General features: G+C 45.9%; 1 protein-coding gene across 2 annotated transcripts in view; it reads left to right on the forward strand.

The window, feature by feature from the left end:
- Nucleotides 1–12,504, forward strand: part of LOC308311628 (calcitonin gene-related peptide type 1 receptor-like) — a 48,357-nt gene extending 35,853 nt beyond the window's left edge. For both annotated transcript variants that reach the window (XM_080758392.1, XM_080758393.1), the window contains exons 9-13: nt 605–665; nt 1,865–1,931; nt 2,953–3,171; nt 5,087–5,128; nt 6,003–12,504. In XM_080758392.1, coding sequence (XP_080614518.1) covers nt 605–665; nt 1,865–1,931; nt 2,953–3,171; nt 5,087–5,128; nt 6,003–6,230 — 617 coding nt within the window. In that variant the 3' untranslated portion in view covers nt 6,231–12,504. The remainder of the gene's footprint in view (nt 1–604; nt 666–1,864; nt 1,932–2,952; nt 3,172–5,086; nt 5,129–6,002) is intronic.
- The last annotated feature ends 2,496 nt before the right edge of the window (nt 12,505–15,000 follow it).

Below are 15,000 nucleotides of genomic sequence, written 5' to 3' on the forward strand. Positions count from 1 at the left end.
ATGCAACGCACCGACCACAGCACATCAGGAGCGATTAGGGGTTCCACCACTTTGGATAAAAGCGTCATATAAATGCACCATTTAGCATTTATGATGGAGAGGTCCACTATGTTTCCACACACTCTCCACGCTTCTCTCTGTGTGAACGGGGGTTTAGACTACTGTACATATCCATGTACGATGGAATGCCAATTAAGGGTGACCCAGAAAATAGCAGCCAGGAAGATGAGACTAGCAGGACACACTGCCAAAGACACCAAGAGCTGCCAGCCAGCAAACTAGGGGCATCGATCACGAGGACGTCCCACGCTAACATACGTGGTTGTACTCAAGAAGGACGCAGGAGCCCAAAGTACCAACGAACTGGCCGGATGTATGGAGAACCGGGATGACTGGAAACGACGATGGAGGGCTCGTCTGAGGACGACCTAGAGAAGACATAGGCCTACAAATAAGATAAACTAAAAAAGGGCTCTGCAAAATGCTATTTATATGAAACGTTTCTGTGCTTTCACAGGTTTGTTGTGGTGTAAATGTTTTTAATCGTATATAATTCACACATTTTGTGATCAAATTTAAATGCGTCTTAATTATTTTTCGGCAGGCTTTCCGCTCATCCCGGCACTGATCCACGCAGCGGCTCGTCGCTTTTACTACAATGACAGGTGAGCCCTTTTTGATCGTTATCCTGATGTTCTACACAGTCCAGTTTTACACTCTCAAAGTGGTGTTAGCACTCATGCTTTAGCTATTGAAAAATAGCAGATCTACAAGCTCATATCACGCCACTCGGTGGCGCGCCACGAGCTTGTAGGTCTGCTATTTTTGAAAAGTCGTGAAAATGTGGCGCAAATCTTTGAATATATATTTCAGAGCGAACATTTTTAACTAAAACATTGGCTTCTGGGGGGGGGGGGGGGGGGTCCCCGGAACTACATATTTTGAGATGGGGGGGTCCGTGGCCCAATAGAGATAATTCTGGGGGTCCTTGACATGAAAAAGGTTGAGCACCAACTGACATAGAAACATAGGGTTTTTCAGAAAAATGTTAATGGACCTCAGTCCAAAATGGATTAACCCATTCTGGGCGGGAACCCATTTTGGTATTGGCACTATGTTATGCTTTAGCTATTGAAAAATGTATTAAAATATTTTTTTGAAAAATCGAAGAGCGACTGACATAGAAGACAATTTTTTTAGAATCTGATCTCAGGTCAGAATGGAAAACTGTCAGGATGTAGAAGACTTTTTTTTTTAATCTGATCTCAGGTCAGAATGGATTAAACCATTCTCCCTCTGGTTCCCCATGCAGCTGCTATAGAATCTGATCTCAGGTCAGAATGGATTCATTAAACCATTCTCCCTCTGGTTCCCCATGCAGCTGCTATAGAATCTGATCTCAGGTCAGAATGGATTCATTAAACCATTCTCCCTCTGGTTCCCCATGCAGCTGCTATAGAATCTGATCTCAGGTCAGAATGGATTCATTAAACCATTCTCCCTCTGGTTCCCCATGCAGCTGCTATAGAATCTGATCTCAGGTCAGAATGGATTCATTAAACCATTCTCCCTCTGGTTCCCCATGCAGCTGCTATAGAATCTGATCTCAGGTCAGAATGGATTCATTAAACCATTCTCCCTCTGGTTCCCCATGCAGCTGCTATAGAATCTGATCTCAGGTCAGAATGGATTCATTAAACCATTCTCCCTCTGGTTCCCCATGCAGCTGCTATAGAATCTGATCTCAGGTCAGAATGGATTCATTAAACCATTCTCCCTCTGGTTCCCCATGCAGCTGCTATAGAATCTGATCTCAGGTCAGAATGGATTCATTAAACCATTCTCCCTCTGGTTCCCCATGCAGCTGCTGGATCAGCTCGGACACCTCCCTGCTGTACATTATCCATGGGCCCATCTGCGCTGCGTTGCTGGTGAGTGATGTCATCATGTCAGCGCTGTGAGCTTTAAAGTATGTTCTTATCAGGAACATTCAACGCTGCCAGCATGGAGACGTCTCCACATATTATACTGACCTATATACTGTAACTGTACTGTACTGTACTGTACTGTACTGTACTGTACTGTACTGTACTGTACTGTACTGTACTGTACTGTACTGTACTGTACTGTACTGTACCGCAAGCATGCAGGCAACTGGGAAATGTGGAAGAGATATTGCACTGCCTCGCCGAAGGGAAAACATTGTGAAACTGATATATGAGGTTAAGGGATTTACTGTACGTGGGCCGGTTAAGACTGATATATGAGGTTAAGGGATTTACTGTACGTGGGCCGGTTAAGACTGATATATGAGGTTAAGGGATTTACGTGGCCGGTTAAGACTGATTGCGAACGCAGTGAGCACTTACTATGAGACCTAGCAGATCATGTCTGTGTGTCTGTGTGTGTGTCTGTCTGTCTGTCTGTCTGTCCCGCTATCCAAATATGGAGTGTGTTGCATCAGTAATCACTCAGCTCCATATATGGGCACAAAAGGGGCCAGGTCCACTCAGCTCCATATATGGGCACAAAAGGGGCCAGTGATTTGTTTGTTGTGGACCTGGCCCCTTTTGTGCCCATATATGGAGCTGAGTGCGTTCGCTTCCCGCGTTCGCGCGTCTTACTCGTATATGAGATTAAGGTTACGGTTAACCCATTTTGGGAGGGAACCCCTTTTGGTGTTATAGCTATTGAAAAATAGCAGATCTACAAGCACACCACCGAGTGGCGCGCTACGAGCTTGTAGGTCTGCTATTTTTTTTTTTAATCGAAGAACGACTGACATATAGAAACATGGGCTTTTTCAGAAAACTGTCAGGATTTAGAAGACATGTTTGACTAAATCTGGTCTCAGGTCTGTGGTTAACTCTCTCTCTTGTGTGTGTGTGTGTGTGTGTGTGTGTGTGTGTGTGTGTGTGTGTGTGTGTGTGTGTGTGTGCTGTGCGGCGGCAGGTCAACCTGTTCTTCCTGCTGAACATCGTGCGGGTTCTGATCACCAAGCTGAAGGTGACCCACCAGGCCGAGTCCAGCCTCTACATGAAGGCGGTCAGAGCCACCCTCATCCTGGTGCCTCTGCTGGGAATACAGTTCGTCCTATTCCCCTACAAGCCCGAGGGACGGCTCGCCCACGAGGTCTTCCAGTACATCATGAACATACTCATTCACTACCAGGTAATACTACTACTAATAATAATGAACATACTCATTCACTACCAGGTAATACTACTAATAATAATAATGAACATACTCATTCACTACCAGGTAATACTACTACTAATAATAATGAACATACTCATTCACTACCAGGTAATACTACTACTAATAATAATGAACATACTCATTCACTACCAGGTAATACTACTACTAATAATAATAATGAACATACTCATTCACTACCAGGTAATACTACTAATAATAATAATGAACATACTCATTCACTACCAGGTAATACTACTAATAATAATAATGAACATACTCATTCACTACCAGGTAATACTAACCAGTAAGACGCGCAAACGCGGGAAGCGAACGCAGCTCGTACATATTTGGGTTTTGGACGTATAGCTGCTTTGGGGACTCCTTATATGGTTATGGCTGAGTCATGGTGACGTAACAGCGGGACAGACACTTGCATCAATCACAAACAAATCACTCAGCTCCATATATGGGCACAAAAGCGGGACAGACAGACAGACGACACACAGACAGACAGACATGATCTGCTAGGTCTCATAGTAAGTGCTCACTGCGTTCGCAATAATACGCGCAAATACGCGCATACGCGGGAAGCGAACGCAGCTCGTACATATTTGGGTTTTGTCTGTCTTTGTGTCTGTCTGTCTGTTCCGCTTTTGTGCCCATATATGGAGCTGAGTGATTACGTCACCATGACTCAGCCATAACCATATAAGGAGTCCCCATCACTCAGCTCCATATATGGGCACAAAGGTGGGACACACACACACACACACACACAGACAGACATGATCTGCTAGGTCTCATAGTAAGTGCTCACTGCATTCGCAATAATAATAATAATGAATTGCATTTTTATGGCGCTTTTCTATGCACTACGTGCCTGCTCAAAGCGCTTCACAACGGTTCATTCATTCATACATTGGGAGGTGAAGAGGCGAACAGTCGACGCCAGCGTCCTCACTTCCCAACCCCCCCCCCCCCCAATCCAACCCTTTGATGCCGAGTGTCAAGCAGGGAGGCACTGGGTCCCATTTTTATAGAGTCTTTGGTATGTGACCCGGCCGGGGATCGAACCCCGACCTCCCAGTCTGAGTGAGGGTGGACACACTAACCACAAGGCCACTGAGCTGGCCATATTAGCCATGGAACCATATCCATCCATCTTTAACCGCTTATCCGTAGTCGGGTTGCGGGGGCTGAAACAGCTCCACCAGAGTGCTCCAGACTAAAGCCCATTCAGGTGGGGGGGGGGGGGAAACTACTTTGTTTTTACTTATAAGTAAAAGTATCAATACTCCGTTATACTCCGAAATACTTACGTTACGTTAAGTCAAATTCCGGAATTCTAAATGTACTCGAGTGAAAGTATTGGCATCAAAATGTACATAAAGTAGCAATAGTAAAAGTACTGATTATGCAGATTGTCCCATTTCAAGTAGCAAAAAACCTTTTGAAAATAGCTGATCTACAAGCTCACAATGTGTCGCATTTGTGAGCTTGTAGATCAGCTATTTTCAAATGGCAGACATTTTGCAATAATAATAAATCTGCAAAGTAACTAGTAGTAACTAAAGTTTTCAAATAAATGTAGTGGAGTAAAAGTATTGGAAATTGGAAAGCACGATACTGTGTTCATCACGATGTGACTTTTTACAGTAATCTTTAAACACAATTAGTTTTTTGTAATCATTATTTCTCTTTTAGACAAATACAGTATTTTAATTCTCTTGTCTTGTCCTCTTTTCCGGTACATTGGAACAACAAAGTCACTTATTTATTTGTCTGTTCATGTATGTATTTATCTGTTTGTTCATGTATGTATTTATCCGTCTGTTCATGTATGTATTTATTTGTTTCTTCATGTATGTATTTATCTTTGCACTCTCAGGGTCTGCTGGTTGCTACAATATTCTGCTTCTTCAACGGCGAGGTAAGTGGTCACCTTAATAATAATAATAATTATTATAAAGAATAAAATAATAATAAACCTTGCTTGTAGTGTCGCTGTTTGGTGTCCGAAAAAAATAACCCTCTATTGAAGTGCAGTGTTGTTTTTGGCAGCAAATTTCTATTTTAGTTTTAGTCATAGTCTCTTGAATAGTTTTCACTTAGTTTTAGTCACATTTTAGTCGCCTGGAATGTTCTAGTGTTTAGTCTAGTTTCAGTCGACTAAATGTCATACGATTTTAGTCGACTAAAATGTGTTTCGACAGGCCTTGATGTCGTAATGACATATTTTACACTTTGGTTGCATGCTGAAAATAGCAGATATACAATCTCACAATGCGTCAGCATGCAACCCAGCATAAAACTGGATCTCTTGTCCACTAGAGTCCCTTCCTAACATTTTAGTCTAGTTTTTATTTGTTGACGAAATTGTCAGTATATTTAGTCTTAGTTTTAGTCATCATAGATTCGTTTTTATTTAGTTTTAGTCAGTGAAAAAAGGTAGTTGACGAACATTTTTCGTCTTAGTTTTAGTCGACGAATCCGTTCAAGTGGATTTGTTATTTTGGCCCAATTAACTTTACACTATGACTTTATCACCTTAATAATCATCGTCATACATGTATGCTTCCAGTTACTAGTTTAAAGTATTCTCACAATTACAATTTTTCAGAAAACAGCAGATCTATGAGCTTTTACAGTATAGCCTGTACAGTAGATCCATTTGTCAACGGCTGAAGAATAAAAGAATGATTAAAGTGCGTATAAAAGCTATAAGGTTGAGACAGATGCGTTCCAGGTGTCAATGCAGGGCTCTAAACCAGTGGGTTCTTCGGTGGTTCTGCTCCCTCTGGCAGGTCCAGACCGTGCTGCGGCGACACTGGAACCAGCAGCGCATGCAGTTCAGCGGGACGTTCGCCCATTCGGGGATCTTCCGGCCGGGCTCCTACGTGGCGTCCTCGCTGACCGAGGTCCACCGCTGCTACAGCATCGAGAGCCACACCGCCAGCGAGCACCTCAACGGGAAGAGCAGCTACCACGACATCCAGACCACCATCCTCCGCTCCGACAACCCCTTCGCCTGAGACCACCGCCCCCTTCGCCTGAGACCACCGCCCCCTTCGCCTGAGACCACCGCCCCGGCCTCCACTCAGGTGGGAGGAACGACCCTTTACGCCTGAGACCACCACCCTGTCCTTCACTCAGGTGGGACGACCTTTACGCCTGAGACCACCGCCCCGGCCTCGACTCAGGTGGGAGGACCCCTTCGCCTGAGACCACCACCCCGTCCTCCACTCAGGTGGGACGACCTTTAGCCTGAGACCACCACCCTGTCCTCCACTCAGGTGGGACGACCCTTTAGCCTGAGACCACCACCCTGTCCTTCACTCAGGTGGGAGGAACGACCCTTTACGCCTGAGACCACCGCCCCGTCCTCCACTCAGGTGGGAGGAACGACCCTTTAGCCTGAGACCACCGCCCTGTCCTCCACTCAGGTGGGAGGAACGACCCTTTAGCCTGAGACCACCGCCCTGTCCTTCACTCAGGTGGGACGACCCTTAGCCTGAGACCACCACCCTGTCCTTCACTCAGGTGGGAGGAACGACCCTTTAGCCTGAGACCACCACCCTGTCCTCCACTCAGGTGGGAGGAACGACCCTTTAGCCTGAGACCACCACCCTGTCCTTCACTCAGGTGGGAGGAACGACCCTTTAGCCTGAGACCACCACCCTGTCCTCCACTCAGGTGGGAGGAACGACCCTTTAGCCTGAGACCACCACCCTGTCCTTCACTCAGGTGGGAGGAACGACCCTTTAGCCTGAGACCACCACCCTGTCCTCCACTCAGGTGGGACGACCTTTAGCCTGAGACCACCACCCTGTCCTTCACTCAGGTGGGAGGAACGACCCTTTACGCCTGAGACCACCACCCTGTCCTCCACTCAGGTGGGAGGAACGACCCTTTGGCCTGAGACCACCACCCTGTCCTTCACTCAGGTGGGAGGAACGACCCTTTAGCCTGAGACCACCACCCTGTCCTCCACTCAGGTGGGAGGAACGACCCTTTAGCCTGAGACCACCACCCTGTCCTTCACTCAGGTCGGAGGAACGACCCTTTAGCCTGAGACCACCACCCTGTCCTTCACTCAGGTGGGAGGAACGACCCTTTAGCCTGAGACCACCACCCTGTCCTTCACTCAGGTCGGAGGAACGACCCTTTAGCCTGAGACCACCACCCTGTCCTTCACTCAGGTGGGACGACCCTTTAGCCTGAGACCACCACCCTGTCCTTCACTCAGGTGGGAGGAACGACCCTTTCGCCTGAAAGCAATTCGTGATGACGACAACTTTTTTTTTTCTCTCTCTCTAAAGTTTCTATCCCACGATTTTTGCAACCCCTATTTTTGGTTTTTCACCCAGTGTCAATTATCTTAACGTAATCCTGGACGCTACACTCCCAACCTGAGGACAGCAAAGGACTGGCCTTCTATGCATGAGGAGTCCATCAGCAGCTTCTTTTCAGCGGACAGGGGGGGAGTTTCCCCCGGTTGGACAGGAACATGTTCCTTTCCCCTCCATCAGACGCCCCGGCTGGCCAGGGGGAGGCAGTATACACTAGATAGAGAGCCGCACGCCGCCTCCTCTGGCTTCTTTGAGATTATCTTTATTTTTTATTTTTTTGTGAGACTGAGATCTCTTCTTTTACTGAGACAAGAAGGAAAGTTGAGAGGAAATGTCACCATTTCTTGGGTTGTAGTTTTCTTTTCTTTTTTACACACTTTAACATTTTCTTCTTCTGAAATATTAGTCCCAAAAAGGGCTTTCAGGAGAGACGCTATCTGTTGTCCCTGGCACATACATAAGTAAGCATAAACTGTTGCGCTTAATATTTCCCGAGAGGGCTTTTTTTTTTTCCTGGAACGTAGCCTGGAAGAGGATTGATCCCCCTGCGTTCGTCTGCACAAGTAATTCATAAACATTATCTGACGGATTCAGAGGTCAACACAGCGTTCGAAACACTGAAGCACAGAGAGTGAAGAGGAGCAATGTTTGCATTGCAGGACACGTTCACTCTGCTCTTGTCTCGTCACTGGAACCGTCGCGCCACAGCAGGGTATCGCAGCAGAGAACCAGTTTGGTGGCCGATGGCTCGCATTCCACGAACAATGGCATTCAGCGAACATGCTTCTATAATCATGTCGCTATACTGTTCTCGAACACATTTTAATGGCACTTATACGAAATGGGGATGGTACATATTTCATAAATGACAGGATTTACACACACATATAGCGCTTGGTTGAAAACAGCTGTGCGTTTTGGTTAACTCACACACGCTTAGTAAACGCGGTATAGGTATAGGTCGTTGTGCTCAGTTGGGCCACGGGGACAGAGAGAACAGAGGGGGCCCCCCTTTGGGCCCCCAGTTGGGCCACGGGGACAGAGAGAACAGAGGGGGCCCCCCTTTGGGCCCCCAGTTGGGCCACGGGGACAGAGAGAACAGAGGGGGCCCCCCTTTGGGCCCCCAGTTGGGCCACGGGGACAGAGAGAACAGAGGGGGCCCCCCTTTGGGCCCCCAGTTGGGCCACGGGGACAGAGAGAACAGAGGGGGCCCCCCTTTGGGCCCCCAGTTGGGCCACGGGGACAGAGAGAACAGAGGGGGCCCCCCTTTGGGCCCCCAGTTGGGCCACGGGGACAGGGAGAACAGAGGGGGCCCCCCTTTGGGCCCCCAGTTGGGCCACGGGGACAGGGAGAACAGAGGGGGCCCCCCTTTTTGTTTCCACTGAAAAGGAATTGGTTCAGAACCCTGAAAGCTGTCTGGTGAAGTGGAACCAAAAAGATACTTGGATTTCCTTTGCCCTGAACTGGGAACCAAAGTAGGCATGCCACTATTCTACAGGGTGGAACATGCAGATGTGATGTATTAAACCATATGCAGATGTGATGTATTAAACCATATGCAGATGTGATGTATTAAACCATATGCAGATGTGATATATTAAACCATGGCAAATAAAGCATGTGAAAAAGATTCAGTTTCACGGCCGGTTCCGTGAAGGCACCAAGTGGTTCCAAGAATCTATAAACGGAACCATGCAGTTTCTTTTGGTGGAAAGGAGGCCTCAGAGAACGGAGAGAAAGAGAGACACAGCTGAAATGGATTTGCGTAAACAGCGCTGCCCGTGTAAAACTATGGTGAGGCCATTGTGGTTTGTTGTGTAGTGATTTTCTGTTGTTTATAACAGGCAAAGATGGATAGTAAGTAAACCATTACGTTAAAGGTAGCTCTCCGCCGCAAGAATCGTCAGTGAGGCGGTATAAGTGTCTGTTGCCAAAGATCTGCTGTTGAATGGGCTTAGTGGGTTACACTGTCGCGTCTGTTCGCAAGTTGTAGGAAAGCGATGAAATATGAAATATAGCAACAGGCTTGTTGTTGAAAAAAAGACATCAAGCTACAGTATAGGATATTTTTCGCACCTCGGGTGCATTCAGCAACGGTTTTTCACACCGTCCAAACCGACTGATCTCCAGACCTGCGGTAGTCTGTAGTAGTCTGTGGTAGTCTGTAGTAGTCTGTGGTAGTCTGTGGTAGTCTGTAGTAGTCTGTGGTAGTCTGTGGTAGTCTGTGGTAGTCTGTAGTAGTCTGTGGTAGTCTGTAGTAGCCTGCGGTAGTCTGTGGTAGTCTATAGTAGTCTGTGGTAGTCTGTGGTAGTCTGTGGTAGTCTGTAGTAGTCTGTGGTAGTCTGTGGTAGTCTGTAGTAGTCTGTGGTAGTCTGTGGTAGTCTGTAGTAGTCTGTGGTAGTCTGTGGTAGTCTGTGGTAGCCTGTGGTAGCCTGTGGTAGCCTGTGGTAGTCTGTGGTAGTCTGTGGTAGCCTGTGGTAGTCTGTGGTAGCCTGTGGTAGTCTGTGGTAGTCTGCGGTAGTCTGCGGTAGTCTGCGGTAGCCTGCGGTAGCCTGCGGTAGCCTGCGGTAGTCTGCGGTAGTCTGCGGTAGTCTGCGGTAGTCTGTGGTAGTCTGTAGTAGTCTGTAGTAGCCTGTGGTAGCCTGTGGTAGCCTGTGGTAGTCTGTGGTAGTCTGTAGTAGTCTGTAGTAGTCTGTGGTAGTCTGTAGTAGTCTGTAGTAGTCTGTAGTAGTCTGTGGTAGTCTGTGGTAGTCTGTGGTAGTCTGCGGTAGTCTGCGGTAGTCTGCGGTAGTCTGTAGTAGTCTGTAGTAGTCTGTGGTAGTCTGTAGTAGTCTGCGGTAGTCTGCGGTAGTCTGTAGTAGTCTGTGGTAGTCTGTAGTAGTCTGTGGTAGTCTGTGGTAGTCTGTAGTAGTCTGTAGTAGTCTGTAGTAGTCTGTGGTAGTCTGTAGTAGTCTGTGGTAGTCTGTAGTAGTCTGTAGTAGTCTGTGTTGTGGAGAGCTACAGGTAATGTGACCTCTAATACACCCAACACGGCCACACGTAACCACAGGCGTACAATGGAATGTGGCGCCTCTTTTCCAAATCATTTGAGTTTTTGCCTAAAATAAGGTTCTGCAGTATACTGTACCATTGTCTGGCACGTACAGTAAAATGACCCTCATTGGCTTGCGATTAAAGTAGCTGGAGTGCATTTACAGTAAGTAGTTCATTATATTCCCGTGTTCACATCCAATTATTTCCAAAATGCTGGAGAGAGATGTGTGTGTGTGTGTGTGTGTGTGTGTGTGTGTGTGTGTGTGTGTGTGTGTGTGTGTGTGTGTGTGTGTAAGAAAGAGATAAGGGGGAGCACATCGTCTACTCTGTACATATTTATAATTTTGTTGAACATTACATTACACGCATGTTTATAGAGGCTATAAGTGGCTCGTTTTCTTTTCCATTCATCCTCATTTCCCTATGAATCAAACCTGAATTATTTCTACAGCCTATACTTAATAATTGTGTTCTGATGAATTGATCATTTAACCCATTCTGACCCGAGATCAGATTCATACGAGGTTTCCACCGGACACACACTGGTCTGATTAACCCATTCTGACCTGAGATCAGATTCTAAAAATGTCAGTCGTTCTTCGATTTTTCAAAAATAGCAGACCTACAAGCTCGTAGCGCGCCACTCGGTGGCGCGCTATGAGCTTGTAGATCTGCTATTTTTCAATAGCTAAAGCATAACATGATGCTAATACTAAAATGGGTTCCCGTTCAGAATGGGTTAAGATGGCCAAAGCTTTACATTTTAAACCATCCCTCTGGGCTCTGCTGTTCTAATCTAGACTATCACTGGTTTATGCTTCTAAAACACAGTAAAAGGGGATTCTTTTTTTATTTTACTTTCCATATTACATTCTGAAAGTATATCTAAAGTATCTCAGGGTAAGCACTGGGTGGAATTGGTCAGGATTTGTATTGACACTAAATGTGTCCCAGTGGAAAAGTACAGTATGTGCATTCTCTCTATGGTTCTGTCACTAAAACATTAAAACATATCAGTCATTAGTGCATCTATTATTACATTTGTGAAGTTGCTAGCCAATGAAAAGCGTCAAAACCTGTGGACATTGGTGGACATATGCTGTTGCCCCAACAGGGCCAGAAACAAGGCCAACAGGGCCAGAAACAAGGCCTTTTAACCACGCTACTTACACACTACAACTCGCGTACAATTCGCAAACCTGGCAACACTGCCCTGTGTTCTAATAGGCCCACCAGGCCAGGCGGAATTCTAGTTATTAACAAGTGTTGGAGCTGCTGGTGTCGGCTTTCTACAACCACTACTGTTGGTTATAGCTGAGCTTTGAGTTTTAAAATTAAGAAATAATGTCGTCAATTAGGTTAAAATAAAAAAGAGAAACTCTTCCTAGATACACAAGTCAAGTCAATGGTGTTTTTTTATTTCCCTCGCCACACCTACTACTACGCTATCAAAATAAATTACCACACCTCTACTACTACCCTATCAAAATAAATTACCACACCTACTACTACGCTATCAAAATAAATTACCACACCTACTACTACGCTATCAAAATAAATTACCACACCTACTACTACGCTATCAAAATAAATTACCACACCTCTACTACTACTACGCTATCAAAATAAATTACCACACCTACTACTACGCTATCAAAATAAATTACCACACCTACTACTACGCTATCAAAATAAATTACCACACCTACTACTACGCTATCAAAATAAATTACCACACCTACTACTACGCTATCAAAATAAATTACTACATATCAGAATCCTCTTTCATCGTCGTCAACTTTAGGTCCATCTTTTTTTTTTCTTCAAGTTAGGCATCATTTTTGAACTAATCACTGGGAAAGTATATGATACTGTACATTGTAAATACAATATTTTACAATAAATGTATTAATATTTACTCTGACTTTCGGCCGTCTTCCATTTTGGATCCTCTGAGGCAATAATATTGAATTGGACCACAATGTTTTATTCCTCTATGGAGAATAACCTGAGGTCGTAAAATCGTCTCATATAAGAATTGTGGTCCAATTCTGTGATATATTGTCGGGGAGGTACGTGTCTCTGTATCGTTGTTATGTGTGTGTGTGTGTCTGTGTGTCTGTGTGTCTGTGTGTGTGTGTGTGTGTGTGTGTGTGTGTGTGTGTGTGTGTGTGTGTGTGCGCGCGCGCGCGCGCGTCTTCCTGGGTGTGGTCTTTGAGTTGCTGGCATGGAATCAGCCTTTCCAGACCTGGTGGCGGAAAAGGTACTATTCTTTTGTATTTTTTAATTAAAGTATCAATAATACTGCAATGTAGAAATCCTCAGTTACAAGTAAAAGTCCAGAAAATAGCAGATCTATATATAAGCTTGTGTATATAGCTTGTAGATCTTCTATTTTCAAATGACCGAAAGGAAGTGGTTGTTTTCGTAATAAAAAGCAATCTATATTATAGATACAGTAGTATATCGAAGCAAAATGTACAATATTTGTCTCCGAGATGTACAGTGGAGTACAAGTAAAAGTACTGGAAATAGGAAATTACAGTTACAGTAAAAGTACCTCAAAATCTAAAATGTTGCTCAAGTGCGGTATATTTGAGATACACCACTGTGCAAAGATACACAGAGAGGCTAACTGAAATCAAAACAACCCCCCCCCCCCCCCTCTCTCTCTCTCTCCCCCTTTCTCCCTCCTTTGGCGTTGCTTTGGTGTCCACATGTTGGCAGTGAGTCGTGTTTGTGTTTCAAAAGAAGATGCAATATTCACCTCATTTGTTCACATTTTGACATTTAACAGAAAAGGGGGACAGTCTTTCTGGGAAGCGTTTGGGCTTTGCTACGATGGTCACACCTCAGTGAATAGAACAAATACAATGCAAGTCAACAGCAGAGTCATGAATGATGAGTTGCACACTTGTTCCCAATGATGTGACGCTGTTCTTTAAGCCGCTGCTAAGGGCAAACAAGAGCTGTAATACACGGAGAACATGCGTGTAAAGAGCTGTAATACACAGAGAACATGTGAGTAAAGAGCTGTAATACACGGAGAACATGTGTGTAAAGAGCTGTAATACACGGAGAACATGTGAGTAAAGAGCTGTAATACACGGAGAACATGTGAGTAAAGAGCTGTAATACACGGAGAACATGTGAGTAAAGAGCTGTAATACACGGAGAACATGTGAGTAAAGAGCTGTAATACACGGAGAACATGTGTGTAAAGAGCTGTAATACACGGAGAACATGTGAGTAAAGAGCTGTAATACACGGAGAACATGTGTGTAAAGAGCTGTAATACACGGAGAACATGTGAGTAAAGAGCTGTAATACACGGAGAACATGTGAGTAAAGAGATGTAATACACGGAGAACATGTGAGTAAAGAGATGTAATACACGGAGAACATGTGTGTAAAGAGCTGTAATACACGGAGAACATGTGAGTAAAGAGATGTAATACACGGAGAACATGTGTGTAAAGAGCTGTAATACACGGAGAACATGTGTGTAAAGCCAAACTAAAAACAGTGGTAAATGGGCTGGGGTGGTTCAGTGGTAAATGGGCTGGGGTGGTTCAGTGGGGTGGTTCAGTGGGGTGGTTCAGTGGGGTGGTTCAGTGGGGTGGTTCAGTGGTTCAGTGGGGTGGTTCAGTGGGGTGGTTCAGTGGGGTGGTTCAGTGGTAAATGGGCTGGGGTGGTTCAGTGGGGTGGTTCAGTGGGGTGGTTCAGTGGGGTGGTTCAGTGGTTCAGTGGGGTGGTTCAGTGGGGTGGTTCAGTGGGGTGGTTCAGTGGGGTGGTTCAGTGGTAAATGGGGTGGTTCAGTGGGGTGGTTCAGTGGGGTGGTTCAGTGGGGTGGTTCAGTGGTAAATGGGGTGGTTCAGTGGGGTGGTTCAGTGGGGTGGTTCAGTGGGGTGGTTCAGTGGGGTGGTTCAGTGGGGTGGTTCAGTGGTAAATGGGGTGGTGGTTCAGTGGTAAATGGGGTGGTTCAGTGGGGTGGTTCAGTGGGGTGGTTCAGTGGTAAATGGGGTGGTTCAGTGGGGTGGTTCAGTGGGGTGGTTCAGTGGTAAATGGGGTGGTTCAGTGGTAAATGGGGTGGTTCAGTGGTAAATGGGGTGGTTCAGTGGTAAATGGGGTGGTGGTTCAGTGGTAAATGGGGTGGTGGTTCAGTGGGGTGGTTCAGTGGTAAATGGGGTGGTTCAGTGGTAAATGGGGTGGTGGTTCAGTGGGGTGGTTCAGTGGTAAATGGGGTGGTTCAGTGGTAAATGGGGTGGTTTCTTCCCCTGGCTGGGGTGGTTCAGTGGGGTGGTTCAGTGGTAAATGGGGTGGTTCAGTGGGGTGGTTCAGTGGGGTGGTTCAGTGGGGTGGTTCAGTGGTAAATGGGGTGGTTCAGTGGGGTGGTTTCTTCCCCTGGCTGGGGTGGTTC

This window comes from Protomyctophum bolini, assembly GCF_963924005.1.
Source record: "Protomyctophum bolini genome assembly, chromosome: 24".
NCBI classification, from domain to species: domain Eukaryota; kingdom Metazoa; phylum Chordata; class Actinopteri; order Myctophiformes; family Myctophidae; genus Protomyctophum; species Protomyctophum bolini.